This window comes from Microcebus murinus, chromosome 4 (assembly GCF_040939455.1).
Source record: "Microcebus murinus isolate Inina chromosome 4, M.murinus_Inina_mat1.0, whole genome shotgun sequence".
Taxonomy (NCBI): domain Eukaryota; kingdom Metazoa; phylum Chordata; class Mammalia; order Primates; family Cheirogaleidae; genus Microcebus; species Microcebus murinus.
In genome coordinates this window covers 29,675,435-29,689,946 of record NC_134107.1, presented here as the reverse complement: position 1 = coordinate 29,689,946, position 14,512 = coordinate 29,675,435, and the positions used below count along the sequence as shown (strand labels likewise).

Sequence of the window (14,512 nt, the reverse complement as noted above, 5' to 3'; positions counted from 1 at the left end):
AACTAGGTGGCAGCACTTCCATTTGCAGTCAGCTGCTCGTGGCAGTCAGAACTGTTTTTAAAAATGAGGTGGTATTGGGGTGGTTTCTTCGGAGACCTCATTAAGGGGGGTTTTTCATGGAGTGCATGCTGGTGGAAGGGCTGAGTTATACTGGGGACCCTGTCGTGCTGTTCCCACTGGTCTGCCACGTGCTATTTCCTATAGGCCTTTGTGATGTTTCTTGGGGTCACGGAAGACAGGAGTCCTGTCCGTTAGGGGGACATTAGGCTAAGTAGACACCCACTTAATGAGGTATGATTTGATAAAGTGAAATTTCCTGGTCTTGTAAGATTTTAGAATCCGACGAGTGGGATGGAAAGGGACTGCACGGAGATGAGAAATGGTACCAAAGGCAAGAACTGGCCAAGCCCATGACTCTACCAAGGGCTACTCTTAGCTCCCACCTCAGTGGGGCCTGATCTTAGCTTGCTACCTACTTCCTGGGTGACTTTTGGCAAGTTACTAATTTGTCAGAGTCTCGGTTTTTTTTTTAATCATTTTTAAAGTGATAAATTGGGGTGAGAGGTTATGGGGTGCATGAGGTGCATAGCTGGTGTAACCCCACACCTGGCGCATGCTAGATATGCACACTACTGCCTTTCCTTTTTTCACCTGTAGCCTAATGACCTCTCTCTGTAGGCCAGACTCACTTCCAGGAACCACAGTTTTTAAGTCCAAATGTCATCCCTTTTCTTCTGCCCATTCCCTGGGAAAGAGACGAGTGTCCACTAAAGTGGCTCTGAGAAAGACAAAGTAGGAAGAAAAATGAGAAACTGACAGTGGAAAGTCCCAATGCCTGGCACTCAGTAAATGCTCACCTAACCTTTGGAAGAATAGAGGTTAGAAATTAACCCGTCTGCATATTTGAGAGTTGGCTGAACCCGTAGCCTTTTTTTCATTGAATACATCTATGCCGTGATTTTTTCCCAAACCTTATAAATACCCACTAACCCAAGGCCTTTAACAATTTTTTTTTAATTGTGGCAAAAAAACATATATAATGCACTCTCTTAACTATTTTATACTTCAGAAGTGTTAACTATGTTCACACTGTTGTGTAAAAGATCTCCAGAACTTTCTTTTCCAAAACTGAAACTCCATGCCCATACACAGAACAACAGCTCCCCATTTCCCCCTCCCCTCCCCCGACAACCACAATTCTACTTTCTGTTTCCATGATTTCGACTACTCTGGGCATCTCATGTAAGTGGAGTCCTCATAGTATTTGTCCTTTTGCAACTGCCTTATTTCCCTCAACGTAATGTCCTCAAATCCATGTTGCAGCATGCGGCAGGATTCCCTTCTTGTTTTAAGACTGAGTAACGTCCCATTGTGCGTGTAATGCCATCTTTTCTTTATCCATGTGTCTGTCGATGGGAGGGGCTTGTTTTTAGGCTACTTGCTTTGACCAGGAACTTAGTGGCTCTCCTGCATTTTGGAGTCAGGTTAGTGCCCAAACCTGGAAGGTGGCTCCCTGGTGAACGGGGGGTGGGGGGTGGGGGGGGGGAAGCATTGTCCCCGGCCACATCATCTGTGTGTAAGTCATCTGGGAGTTATTCCTGGAAATGTGGGAAGACAGCTCTATGTAAAAAGTACTGAACGAAACCAGAGATTGCAAGTGACCTTAAAAGGGGGAGTTAAATGTCTCTCACCCAAGTGACCCTCCGCAGATGCACTCGGCGTGAAGACTCACACAGGAGCTGGCTGGGATGACAGAGATCATCCGGGCATCTGTGCCCCTTACCCGGCGTGGCCGGAGGGCACCAGGCCAGGGCATCCTCTCCGGGTGTCCTCTAGCCCCAGGGTTCTGGGTGTTGGGAACCTTTCTGCACAGTGAGTGGGAACCTTCAGGGGACTCACCTGTCTTCAACCAGACATCTCTACTTTTTTATGCATTAGGACTCCAAGGAAGATTTTTGCCTGGATAAAAGGATTCTCTTGCTATAAAGTTTTGAAACAAATAATATACTTTATCCAATCACTGAATAAGCTTCACTTTAGTGACATATTTGTTTATATATTTACATATTTGTTTATGTATTTATATCTTTGTTTATATATGCACACCCCTGATTTATTGCTGCAGAAAGGACAGGTGCAGCTCACATCCATTTGTTGCTGTCTTGTGGGCAGGACATGCTGTGTTAACTCCAATAATCTTGTCTAGAGCTTGAGTGACCTTGACTCTTAGGAGGTTTCTTATACCTACCTATGTGCTTCTGGTGGTCTAAACCCCTGTGGTACATTAGAGGACAGATTTTATGGGGCAGTCATCTAGAACCTTCCATCCAAACCCGCTTCGTCTTTGTAGGGAGCTAAGTCCTTGACTGGTGGGCTGTTTCTGGAAGTGAAGTCACCTGTTTCCTTTTCACTCTTTCTTCCCCAGGGTTACCCTGTTTGTTAGCCTGGGTCTGTCTGATGTTCTTCTCTGAACACTTTCCAGAACCTCCATTACTCTCTGAAGTCTGCAGCCAGCAATTAGACCTGGGTTCCTGGGAGGCGCCTTTCTGCTGACGGGTTTTAGGATTACCTCATGTGCGATGAGCTTTCCGTCTTGGCACTGAAGGGGGGAGTACGTAGGCACCAGCACTGACCTGCAGGGTCCTCTCCCTAGCCCTCCTCCAGGTCACGAGGGCTACTGCTTGTCCTTATCATGAAAGGCTTACGATAAGAGCCATCAGCAAAGGAGCTGGAGTCCCCTTTTCCCCTTTGGGGTACATTATCCAGGTGTTGAATTTACCTGGGTTTTAGGAACCGGGGTAACCTAACATTTCAGATGATCCTCTTGCCTTCCCCGCCTTCTCCCTGCAGTGAACTAGCATAGCCTGCACTTGAAAGAGGATGGTGGCCGGGCGTGGTGGCTCACACCTGTAACCCTAGCACTCTGGGAGGCCGAGGCGGGTGGATCGCTCTAGGTCAGGAGGTTTGAAACAAGCCTGAGCAAGAGCGAGACCCCATCTCTACTAAAAAAAAAAAATAATAATAGGTCAACTAAAAAATATATAGAAAAAATTAGCCGGGCATGGTGGTGCACACCTGTAGTCCCAGCTACTCGGGAGGCTGAGGCAGGAGGATTGCTTAAGCCCAGGAATTTGAGGTTGCTGTGAGCTAGGCTGATGCCACGGCACTCTAGCCTGGGCAACAGAGTGAGACTCTGTCTCAAAAAAAAAGAAAAAGAAAGAGGATGGCAATTGATTCAATCAAACTTTTGTGGATTATCTGCTACCTGCCAGGCACTTTGCTAGGTGCTGAGGACTCAGTGGTGGACAAAACTGTCTTAGGATCACAGGTCCCGGTGAAACTCACAGACTGGTCATGGAGACAGATGTCAGTCACATCATCCCAAACAAAACTGTAAGCAGGACGAGTACTAAGATAACAATTCATAGTAGGAGCATTTGAACAGTTGGGAGAGACTTTCCTGTCCCGTATTTAGGTTAAATGGTAACCTCCTTCCACCCACCACCCTCAGCATCTGCTAAAACCTATATGGTAATTTTTACTCATTTAGCAAAATAATTTTAAAGATTGATATATCAATGTGCCTGGCACTGTGCCAAGAACAGCAGTACAGCGGTGAGCAGGACAGGTAAGGCCCCGTGTTTGCTCCGTTCTAGTGAGGAGACAGAAGCAAATAAGCAATTCCAACAAACTGTGATCAGTGCTTTGTGCAGGGAAGTAGCGTGTGTCATGGATTTGCACTTTTCCCCCGTGTATTTCACCTTGGCCTTTCAAAACCTGCTGGCTACTAGTCACGCCCTTGTTCTGTTCTCTCCTCAGTCCCTGCTTTTTAGTGCCCATTAAATTAATAGACGGAAAGTGCCAGATGCATCTTTCAAGATTTGTGCAGTGGAACTGGCAGCGTCTTGCCAAATGCATCTCTCAGAGTCTAATGTTGGCTGACCCAGTTTCTCTGCCTGGGATGAGCAGAGACGGTGCCCAGTATCAGCTCTGCTATCTAGGTCATTAAACAGCGGCCGCCCTGCCGGCTCCTCTCTGCCGGGGCCGTCTTTCCTGGAGGTGCGGAGTTCCTCACACAGCCTTCTGGTGGCATTGGGTGACCCGCTGTGCTCTAGCCTGGGGTGGCACTTGGCCATAGCTCAGGCTTCCTGATCCTAGGGGTAAGCAGGGACAGTATCAGGAGGTGGCCTCTCCAGAGAACGCTGCCCTCCCAGTTACTATAAAGTGCCCAGTGGAGGGGACAGTTCCAAGGTCCTTTCTGCGTCTCTTCACTGACAGCTCAACCCAGAATAAAGCCAGTGTCGTAGTGATTAAGAAAACAAAACTCCTAGCACTCTGGGAGGCTGAGGCAGGTGGATTGTTTGAGCTCAGGAGTTGGAGAGCAGCCTGAGCAAGCATGAGACCCTATCTCTACTAAAAATAGAAAGAAATTAGCTGGACAATTAAAAATATATAGAAAAAATTAGCTGGGCATGGTGGTGCATGCCTGTCGTCCCAGCTTACCTGGGAGGCTGAGGCAGGAGGATCGCTTGGGCCCAGGAGCTTGAGGTTGCTGTGAACTAGGCTGATGTCACGGCACTCTAGCCTGGGCAACAGAGTGAGACTCTCTCAAAAAAAAAGAAAAAAGAAAACAAAACAGTGTCTAACTGTGCACATGATCCTCCCAGATTAGGTTAGTCAAAAGCATGGGTGCTGGAATCCCAGCTCTGCCTTTGAACTATGTGACATTGGGGCAGTTACTTGGCCTCTCTGAGCTTGCAAAGCAGGGGTAATAGAGTCTTACTCTGAAATATCTTGTAGGTAAATAGTTTAGCATAGTGCCTGATAGCGTGAGACCATTCACATGATAGCAGTTACTATGTGGTTTTAAGATTTCAGCTCCCTCTTCTGGATGGACGGATGGATAGAAGGGCATATTTGCCTATTTTCAGTTGTGTCTTCCCAGGCAACCCCACATTTACTGTAGCAACACCTTGTAGATCAAATGTAGGCAACGTGCTCTCTTCCCATCCCCCACACCAAATGCTACTCCCCTCACTTAGAATCTCCCTCGTGAAGTGTGAGTTTCGTTCGATCCATATGTACATCCTTGCGAGACAAATATATTTTCTGCCCGGAGAACTTCTAGTAGTCTCACCCAGGGATAAAGACCCCATAGTACCACGTCTCTGTCCTCTGGGCTTTACCAGCTCCTGGCTGCAAGTCTCCTAGCATGCGCGACTTCGCGTTTTACATGGAACTGTCTTCTGGCCTCTCCTGCAAGTAATGACAAGTTCTTTTCTTTCTTCCTCCCCTCCCATCTTCTCGCCCTTGTGTAGGTGAAAATCGCATTGAGGTTCTGGCTGAAGTCTGGGACCACTTCTTCACTGAGACTCTCCCCACCCTGCAGGCAATATTTTACCCAGTTCAGGTCAGTCTCGCTGGGGACCGCCTCCTGCTGGCCTCCGCCATCTGTCCTCCTTCTCAGCCTTGGCAGCCCGGGGCCTCCTGGTGAACAGGAGAAAACTTGGAGATTGGGCGCTTGCATTGGTTAAGGACAGCGGTGGTTAAGGACCGCGGAGATCTTTTGAGGGCTCTCTGGTTCTAAATTTAGTGCCTAACTTCAGGCGAAGAACAGCGCCTGCCTAACTAGCAATTTGTAGGCTCTCCTTTCCCTCTTGGTTTTGAGTATGTCTTTATATTCTTGGAGTGGTTTGTTTTTCTTAGTTTTCAGAAGCAGAGAAGATGGGGGAAGGAGATTTTCCTTTTTCTTTCTTCCCCTGCTTCTCTCCTCCTTCCCTCCCTTTTTTTCGAAGCACAGTTTTTAAGCAGGCTTGCCGTTGCGCTCACACCGTGGGGAAGGAAGAATGTCTCTTGCCCTCGGAAGATGAGAAGCCGCAGGACGTGGCAGGAAGCGCAGAGGAGTAGGGATTGGTGGGCTTGGGTTCAAGAGTGCGGGTTTGGGGAAAATCATTTAACTTCTCTAAGCATGGCTCCATCCCACCGCCTGCAAAATGAGGGATTTGGAGTAAAAGATGAGGGATGTCCCTTTAGCGTCTTTGTTCTGTGACCTCAGCTCCTGCTACCACTTGTGTTGCTATCCTTGCCCCCTTCCACGGAGGCTGATGCCACATGGATCGCTGCCAGGTCAGAGTTGCCACCCCTAAGAGAGCTTGACCCACAGATGTTCCAGTCCAAAATACGTGTTTCTGTCATGCTGCGGTGTGCTCTCTCTTCTGCTCCTCCCACCGGGGTTAAGGCTTCGCATGTAATCTGTCGGGCTTTGTTGGTGTGGGTGCTGTCTTCAGAATAGAGCACAGCCGTTAGGAACAGGTGGAATGACCCTATACCAGGGGTAAGGGCCCCTGCCCTCCCCCCCTCGGACTGTTCGGTCTGAACAGTGTTTAAAGGGATTTGCCATTGCTTAAAATAGATGTCAAATATTTAAAAACTGGGAGGTTATGCATACAGATTTCGTTTCCCATCTCAGGCCTGCCCCTACCATTTCCAGTAAGTAGCACAGCTAGAAGCCTCTGGCCCGCAGCCCATTCCTCTTTGTCATCCCAACTTCGGTCCCATCTGCATTCCTGTGGACCATGCAGACCCTGTGCCCATGAACCTGGCCCTTCCTTGGAATAGTCACCCGTTGGCCAGCAGTGGGTCCTCAGGAGGACAGACCTGGGGGAGGGGGATGGAGTTGCCAGAGTTAGCACATAGAAGTGCAGGGAGCTGAGTTATATTGGAATTGCATACATAAATAAACAAGTAATGTGATATTTGGGACATATTTATACTAAAGAAACTATTCAAAGTTAACTGGGCATCCTGAATTTTATCTGGCAACCCTGCTAGAGGGGGTGTGCAGACCTGGGTTTCTCCTAGGGCCATTTGGACAGGGTGCCAGTGTCTGGATGGTTCTAGAATGGGAAGTGTGGGATCTGGGTGACGTGGCCTCAGTACCATCCGAGGAGGCAAAGAGGGGCCCTCAAAAGCTCAGAGTCAGACTGGAGCAAAGATGTGAGGCTTGAAGGATTGTTATATTTTAGATTCGCAGGGCTGCAGGACAGAGAGACAGAGTCACCCAGGCTGTAATTATCAAAAGGAGTTTTATTGTCTAGCTGGAGCTAGGGTCCGAGCCCCCAGGGTGCCAGCGCAGTGGCCTCTTCTTCAGGCAGGGACCCTCCTTTATGTGCTAGTGACCCTTTTATAACTAAGTTGTTTACACACTGGTCATGCATCCACCCCCACAGTGATTCTTACTTCATCCTGTCCCTGATAGGCTCTAACCTGTTCCGGGTCCTAGCTGAGAGACTCCGGTTTCTGCATTCTTTGTCTTTTTTCCTCTGTATCCCATAATGTACTCATAATGCCTTGCAGTTAGCAAACAAGCAGTAAACAGAAGCTGGAAGGTGTCCATTGTCCTTATAGCCCAGTATCTTACAGTATGCCACTGTCCTGCTTCTCTTGAAAACTTGTAAGCTCTGGCAACGACTGACATTGCCCCTGTTCACCCCCAACGCCCTAGCCGCCGCCTTGAACTTTGCTCTCCACTTGGCCATGGCCCCCACCTGGCTGGCTTCTCTCTCTCCCTGTCGACTCCTGAGGGCGTCCGCATGTGCTCACCCTGCTGTATTAGGTGGCGTGAGATACATCCAGACTGTGGGTGGGGAAGCTCCATGGCAGATGGGCACCAAAAGTGGTGGGTGCCCAGAAGGGGCAAACTGTGCCCCCTCCCCATGCTTTTTTGTTCTCCACTGACCCAGGGCCACATATTCAGGATTTTATAGTATCAGTGCACTTAGCTTTTACTCTTTCTTTGTCTCAGCCTAGAGAAACTAGATGGCACATTGAGACTAATATGTATATGCACTTTTTAATTTTCTGGAGGACAGAGGTTGTGATGGAGGTAGGCTTGTTATGCTTTTTTACCCCCCAGCCTAAATCAAGAACAGAAAAGCCGACTCTAGGTTAGTACGAATTCCTTCTCTGACTCACTGTGGGCTGCAGAGATGGCTAGGCCTGGTAACAAGTCCATGCTCTGATTCATGGCCCCAGACAATCCTCGGAGAAGGCAATGATTAACGTGTTTATATGGCAGGTTGGTATCCACTGGGTACCCTACACCCTCCCATAAAAGTGTTCTCTGCCAGCGTCAGAGGCCGGATTTTGCAGACGGAAAAAGCCTTTATGGTTTTGGAGACCAGGAAAGGGTTCTCGAGAGAAAGCCTCATGCAGTGGGAGGACTAATGACGTGAGATAACGGAGCTAACTCTAACGTCAGTGGTGGTGCCACGTTGCTGTCTGTTCAGCTTGCCTTTCAGCACAGGAGGCACCCGCTTTGGGTTCGGCATGCCCCTCTGATCACTTACAGATCCAGGCTTTTCCTCCTGAGTGCGTGGTGTCTATCTAACCAGGGCTTTGGAAGCCCCCAAGGCAAAATCGTTCATCTTCTCCAGGTGAATGCTGTGGCTGCTCATGCCTAGCCTATTCCCAAGTGACTGTAGGTGTCTCGTGTGAAGAGGTCATGGTAGCAGAATGATCTGGGAAAGAAGTGGGGGTGCAGGGCTGGGGCAGCAGCACCAGAGATCAGAGGGGTTCAGAACGTGAGCTCTGCAGAGTTAGCTCACGCCTGGCCTGGGGTCACAGCCTCACTCTGCCACTCACCGTCTTGTTTATCTTGGCAAGATAACCTCACCTCCCACAGGCTCGGTTTTCTTCTATAAAATAATAGTATCTACTTCACAGGGGTGTTAAAAAAAAGAGTGAGATAACATACAGAAAGCACTTAGTTTAGCATACGAAGGATAAGGGCTGAAGAATTGTTGCTGTCATCATTAATATCATCATCATTATTTTTCTCTGTACAGCTGATGACCCATTTATTTGGATCCATTTTTCACATTTCATGGGCTAAGCAGATGGGTCTGGAATGGGCGATCTTGATCTACTGCCACCCTTGTGCCTGGCACGGTGCCGTGGAGATGCGGGGAAGTTGGAGTTGCTTAAGTGAGACCATGACCTGTATTTTCCTGTCTTCCCACTTGAAATAGCATCCTCCCAATCGGCGTGAGATGACAGGCTTTCTCATATGCTGGTGCTGGGAGTGTAAATTGATGCGGTCTTTTTGGAGGGGAACGTGGCAGTATCCGTAAGACTTTTTAAAAGCATATTTTAATCAAGCAATTTTCCTTTGAGGGAATAGCCTCTGGATATGCTGACAAAAAGGACCCAGAGAGACAAGGATGAATGTATTTATTATAATAGCATTGTTTGTATGCAAAAAAAAAAAAAAAATGAAGGCATCTTGGTCAGGAGATGGTTGGTGAAATAGAATGTTCGTATGGTGGAATATTATGCAGCCTTACGGAAGAATGAGGTAGGTTAGTATGTGCTGGTATAAAAAGATGTCCAAGATATACAAAGTTAAACAAAAGCAAGTTGCAGAACAATAGGAAGGGTATAAAAATCTATGTGTGTTTACAAATTATATGTGTGATTTTTATAGATGGAGAAACTTTCTGGAAAAATTCAGAATATAAATAAAAACCTTTAAGAGTGGTTACCTATTTAATTTTTGAAAAAAAAAAAGAGTGGTTACCTGTATGGAGTGAGAATAAGAGATTAGAAGACTTCTGCTATTTACTGAACTCTTTTAATCTTTGCCTATAAATATCTGTTGCTTTACGATTTAAAATCAAAACCAAAAAGAAAAAGGCAAATAAATAAAAATGGTCCCCCCTTGCTGCGCAGTGCTGGGCAATGAGGAGACCTCCCGGGGGCCTTGATATGGCCACGAGGGAACTCCTGGGAGATCCCTTCTGTGAATCGACTTGGCAGTAGTTGGAGCAGGAGGTCCTGGAACTGTCTCTTCTCGCCTGTCCGTCTTCCCTTGTTGCCTGAATCACTGTTGAGGAGTGGTTTCTGGAAGACTGTGTGCCCAGTCTTCCTCCTTCTCTTTCTCCATCTTCTATAGCTTAAATAGTTCCATTGTCCCCTTCACTGGAAGGTTGTGAACAAAACTGGGTATGTCCTATCGGCTCCCGGCATCACACAGCACCCGGAGCCCTGCGCTGGCCGGAGGGATGGGGCCTCGACCCCGTGCATCAGAGTGACACCCCGCCTGCCCAGCTTCTCAGAGGTGGCGAAAGAATACAACCACATCACAGCACTGTATGATTAAGATAGCCTGCGTAAAGCACCCAGCAGGATCTTAGGTCCCTTTGTGATTATTTTTAGGCTGCAGAAAGGCATGGATGGTGGTCGTGTGTGTCTGTGGGGAGTGGAGGTAGGGAGACGTGGACGTAGCCAATCCACCCTCGCCCGTGTTTCTCTGCAACACTAAGGAGGTATCGGAAATGTAAAACTTCCTTAAGGAAGTCTAAACCTTGGTGGACTTGGGGGACGGGAAGGCAGGTCCTGTTTGGGAGGGTAGACACCCTAATGATGTCTCCGGCTCTACCAAGAGCAGCTGAGTGTTTGTGTGCACAGGACATGCGTGCAAAGGGAGTCCCGGAAACGGGCCTTCCTTTCCCTTATGGCCTTGGGAAGCTTTAGGAGCTCTAAAATCAAATAGTTTGGGTAGATTGCAGCTCTGCCTTGGATGAATTAGAGTAACTCTCTGGGCTTCAGAATGTTTCATCTGTGAAGTGGGTTTTAGTATGGAACCTATCTCAAAGGGTGGTTATGGGCATTACATGTGTTACCTACATTGAACGTACTTAGAATCTCACCTGGCACGTGGAGTGTAATGATGTCAGCTCTATGATTAGCTATGATTTCCACCCTCTGACCTCCCTCCACCAACACCCTCTCAGTTGAACAAGTCCTTTTCTGTCTACTTCCCTGATTACTCTCCTTCCTAAGTTCCTGGCATGAATATAACAATCTAACAGGTCCAATGCTTTCTTCCTTTGCCTGGCGGTGATAGGTGCTCAGATATCTTACAGATGAGGTTGAGGAAACAGCCTTGCATGTGGGGCGGTGGTATTGACCTTTTCTCTTGTTTCTCTCCATCTTCCTCCTCCTGCCTGCTCAGCATTCATGACAGCACGGCCCCTGTTGCATGTGTGTCTTGTATAGTCGTTGGGTCATTTAGGCAGGTTGAGTCGCGCCTTATCTTAAAAGAGGCTTTAATTCCAGAGGGTGGGAGCTGGGTCTTCGACTCTTTGTCAGACCCACTGGGCTGTGCAGATGCTTCCTCCTGGCTCATCCTGTCCCAGGCCGGGTGTTCTGTAAACACGTGTTGTCCTGAACCGTATGTGGTTGGTGGCAGATCCAGCAATGTCTCACCTCCCGGCCCCCTCCTCTCTGCTGTCCAGGGCCAGGAGCTGACCATCCGCCAGATCTCCCTGCTGGGCTTCCGAGACCTGGTCCTGCTGAAGGTGAAGCTGGGCGACTTGCTGCTGCTGGCCCAGCCCAAGCCGCCCTCATCCATCGTCCAGATGTTGCTCATCCTGCAGGTGAGGCCCTGCTGAGACAGTCACCGAGGTCGAGGGAGGGAGGGAGAGAGGGAAGGGGCTGCTGATCTCTGGGTTAAGGAGGGAGGGATTAAATGCCCAGAGCATCCTAGGCTGGTTTAGTCTTCTTGAGTTTGTCCACGTTCCTTCATTCATTTGATGTGCTCTCGCTGAGCTCCTGTTAGGCCCCTGGTGCTGTGCTCAGTGCGGGGGTCTCACTGGGCAGTGGAAGCGTGGTCCTTCATGCAGGAAGAGGGCACCCTTTTCCCCTCTCCGGTGGTGTCAGGGAGCCAAAGTTGCAAGTTACAGCGAAGAATCCACTTTGGCCTAGCTCAAGCCAGACCAGGAACTCACTGGAAGGCTCCCAGGGTAGATGGACTTCATAGGGGATTATATCTGGGAATGAGGTCATGTCAGGCCACGAAGCCAATGGCCTTTCTCTGCTTCCTGGTCTCCACGTGTATCTGGTCTACCTTGTGTCTTTCTGATGCTGCCTCTCCTGGCCTAGCCCCGTCTCTCCTGGACTTGGTGTTCTGTGTTTGTCTTGCTCCTGTTCCAACGTGACAACCCACATTCGTGTGTTTCCAGTAGGAGATGACCCAGTGTCTGCCTAGAGTGTCTTAATCCCAATTCTAAGTCAACAATAGGAAGACAAGCTAACACTACTGGTCCCTGGCGGTGTGCCAGGCATGAGCCAAGGGCTTTAAGTATGTTGTTTTCTTAATTAAATAATGCAAACAACCACCTTATGAAGCAGACTTTGTTGTTATTCCCATTTTACAGATGAGGAAACTGAAACCTAGGAAGTTCACGTGCCTGCCTGAGATCCCTCAGCTGGTAAACGGTAGTAAGATTTGGAACTGTGCACTCTCTGCTTCCTCCCCAGAGACGAGAGTTTGATTGGTCCAGCTTGGGCTAGGTGACTCCTTTGAGTAGGATCAAGCAGTATGAAGAGGGACTTGGTGAGCCCATTCCTATGGATAGGGGCACACAGGACACAGGTCTCAAAGGGCAGGGTTGTGGCGCAGGACACCCCCACAAGAGGACTGGTATGCCTCCCACCTCTAACTATTAATAGCTCAGATGCTGCAGCATTAGCTCTGGCCCTCCCAGGGTAGAGGGTTTCTTATTTGTTTGTTTGTTTTTTGAGACACAGTCTTACTCTGTCACCCTGGATAGAGTGCAGTGGCATCATCATACCTCACTGCAACCTCAAACTCCTGGGCTCAAGCGATCCTCCTGCCTCAGCCTCCCAAGTAGCTGGCACTATGGGTGCACACCACCACACCCGACTAATTTTTCTATTTTTAGTAGAGACGGGGTCTTGCTCTTGCTCAGACTGGTCTCGAACCCCTGGGCTCAAGCAGTCCTCCTGCCTTGGCCTCCCAGAGTGCTAGGATTATAGGCGTGAGCCACCGCGCCCGGCTGAGGGCTTCATGTTTGATTAGGCTGGGTGACCCCATGCTGCCTGTGCAGCAGGATGGAATGCCAGGCTTTGGGGCCCTGACTCCCCCACCTCTCAGCTGCTCTTCTCTTTCAGTTCTCTGCCGGGCTGTTCTTCTGGGCGTTGTCCCCCTTTCCTGTAATCACAGGAGAGGGAGAGTGGCCTAAGAGGACGAGGGTGGGTGTCATTGGCTAGAATGCCAGGTCAGGCATTTCTATGGAAGAAAAGGAGAAGGACACAGAAAAATGTGTGTGCAGCTTGTGTCTGAGAAGCCTGAATGAGAGCTTGGATCCTGAATAACGACTCTTGAAAATGTGCCCTTTGGGCTGCCACCCTCCCATTTCCATTTAGAATATTCTGGGGATGAGAAGTGGTGATCCCTTCGTGTTTTTGGTGGTGGTGATTTGCTTTTGTTGGAAGGAGAACCGATCCAGTCCAGCAGGTGAAGGGTCTCACGTGTTGATGCTGGAACAGAGGGGCTTGTCTGTCTAATGAAAAACATCTAGCACATTCCAACATTCTGGCTCTGTGCCAGGCAACCCGGCAACAGTATGAGAAAACTGTTGTCATCTCCCTGACCCCCCAAGGATGGGTGTGACTGTTTGCCCAGAGGACTCTGCCTTCATCTCTCCATGGGGCAGCTCAGTCCCTTCAGTGGTTCCCTGTTGGTCTTAGGAAAACAGCCCAAGTCTGTCCCCCGGCCCTGGGCCCTCTCCCACCTCCAGCCTCCCTTGGAACTGGACTTCCCCGCTGCCGTGGCCTCCTGGGCTCTTCCCCGCACCAGTGGGGTCTTTGTTCTCGCTGTCCCTCTGCCCAGAACACTTTGTCTCCTGAGGCCCCCAGCCCCTGTCCAGTCAAGGCAGGTCCTTATGTTTTCTCCGAGCTCTTGTGCACCCAGCTCCGTCTCTGGCACGTAGTGGGTGTTAATTAAAGTTTGTTGTTCAGTGAATGACGGTGCCAGCTAGTAAGAGCCTGAGGAGGACTGACACCAGGTCCCTGGTCACAGTGGTGACTGCTGCGCGGGGCTTCCCCTCCGGCAGAGGAAAGTACAGTCCGAGGAGCTCCACAGTCGTGGGAGTTTCTAGAAGGTCAGGCAAGGAAAGGAAAACGGCATAGACTCCTCTGTTTTGCCCCTTTCACAGCTGGGATGGAAGAGGAAGTTGGCGACCTGGCTCAGGGTCACATGCTCATTTGTAGGAGAGCTGGACTGTCCCATTCCACACTTCTCGCAGTTCTAGCTCTTTCCACCTTCCCTCAGCCCCTCCCTGCTGCTGCTGCCTCCCTCCTGCGGTCTCCCAGGTACCGGGAAGTGCCTGCCAGCTTCTAGGACAGGGGCGTGTGGCACCGTGCTGCTGAGGGCCTCCTGGGAATGTTCTCTAGTTCTAGCGCCTGGGGCTGGGAGCGTGACCTGGAGGGCCGGGTCTCTCCCCAGCCAAGTTCATCTCCCCAGCCGCAGGGGTGGTGGCTCTGCAGGGGCGGTGGCCTCTGGATCTGAATGGCCCGTCCAGGTGGCACTGCCCTGGGGCCCTTCCTGCTGTCGGAAGTTTGGGCCTCAGTACTTAGAACTGTACGTTCTCTCCCCGTTCCTTCACTGAGCCATGAGACCCGGGGCTGGTTTTTCCAAAACTACCTG

The 14,512-nt window shown here is 49.6% G+C and overlaps 1 protein-coding gene across 3 annotated transcripts in view; it reads left to right on the top strand.

Moving 5' to 3' along the window:
• Positions 1-14,512, top strand: part of PRR5L (proline rich 5 like) — an 86,656-nt gene that overhangs the window by 45,900 nt on the left and 26,244 nt on the right. For all 3 annotated transcript variants that reach the window (XM_012738740.3, XM_012738741.3, XM_012738742.3), the window contains exons 6-7: positions 5,319-5,410; positions 11,298-11,438. In XM_012738740.3, coding sequence (XP_012594194.1) covers positions 5,319-5,410; positions 11,298-11,438 — 233 coding nt within the window. The remainder of the gene's footprint in view (positions 1-5,318; positions 5,411-11,297; positions 11,439-14,512) is intronic.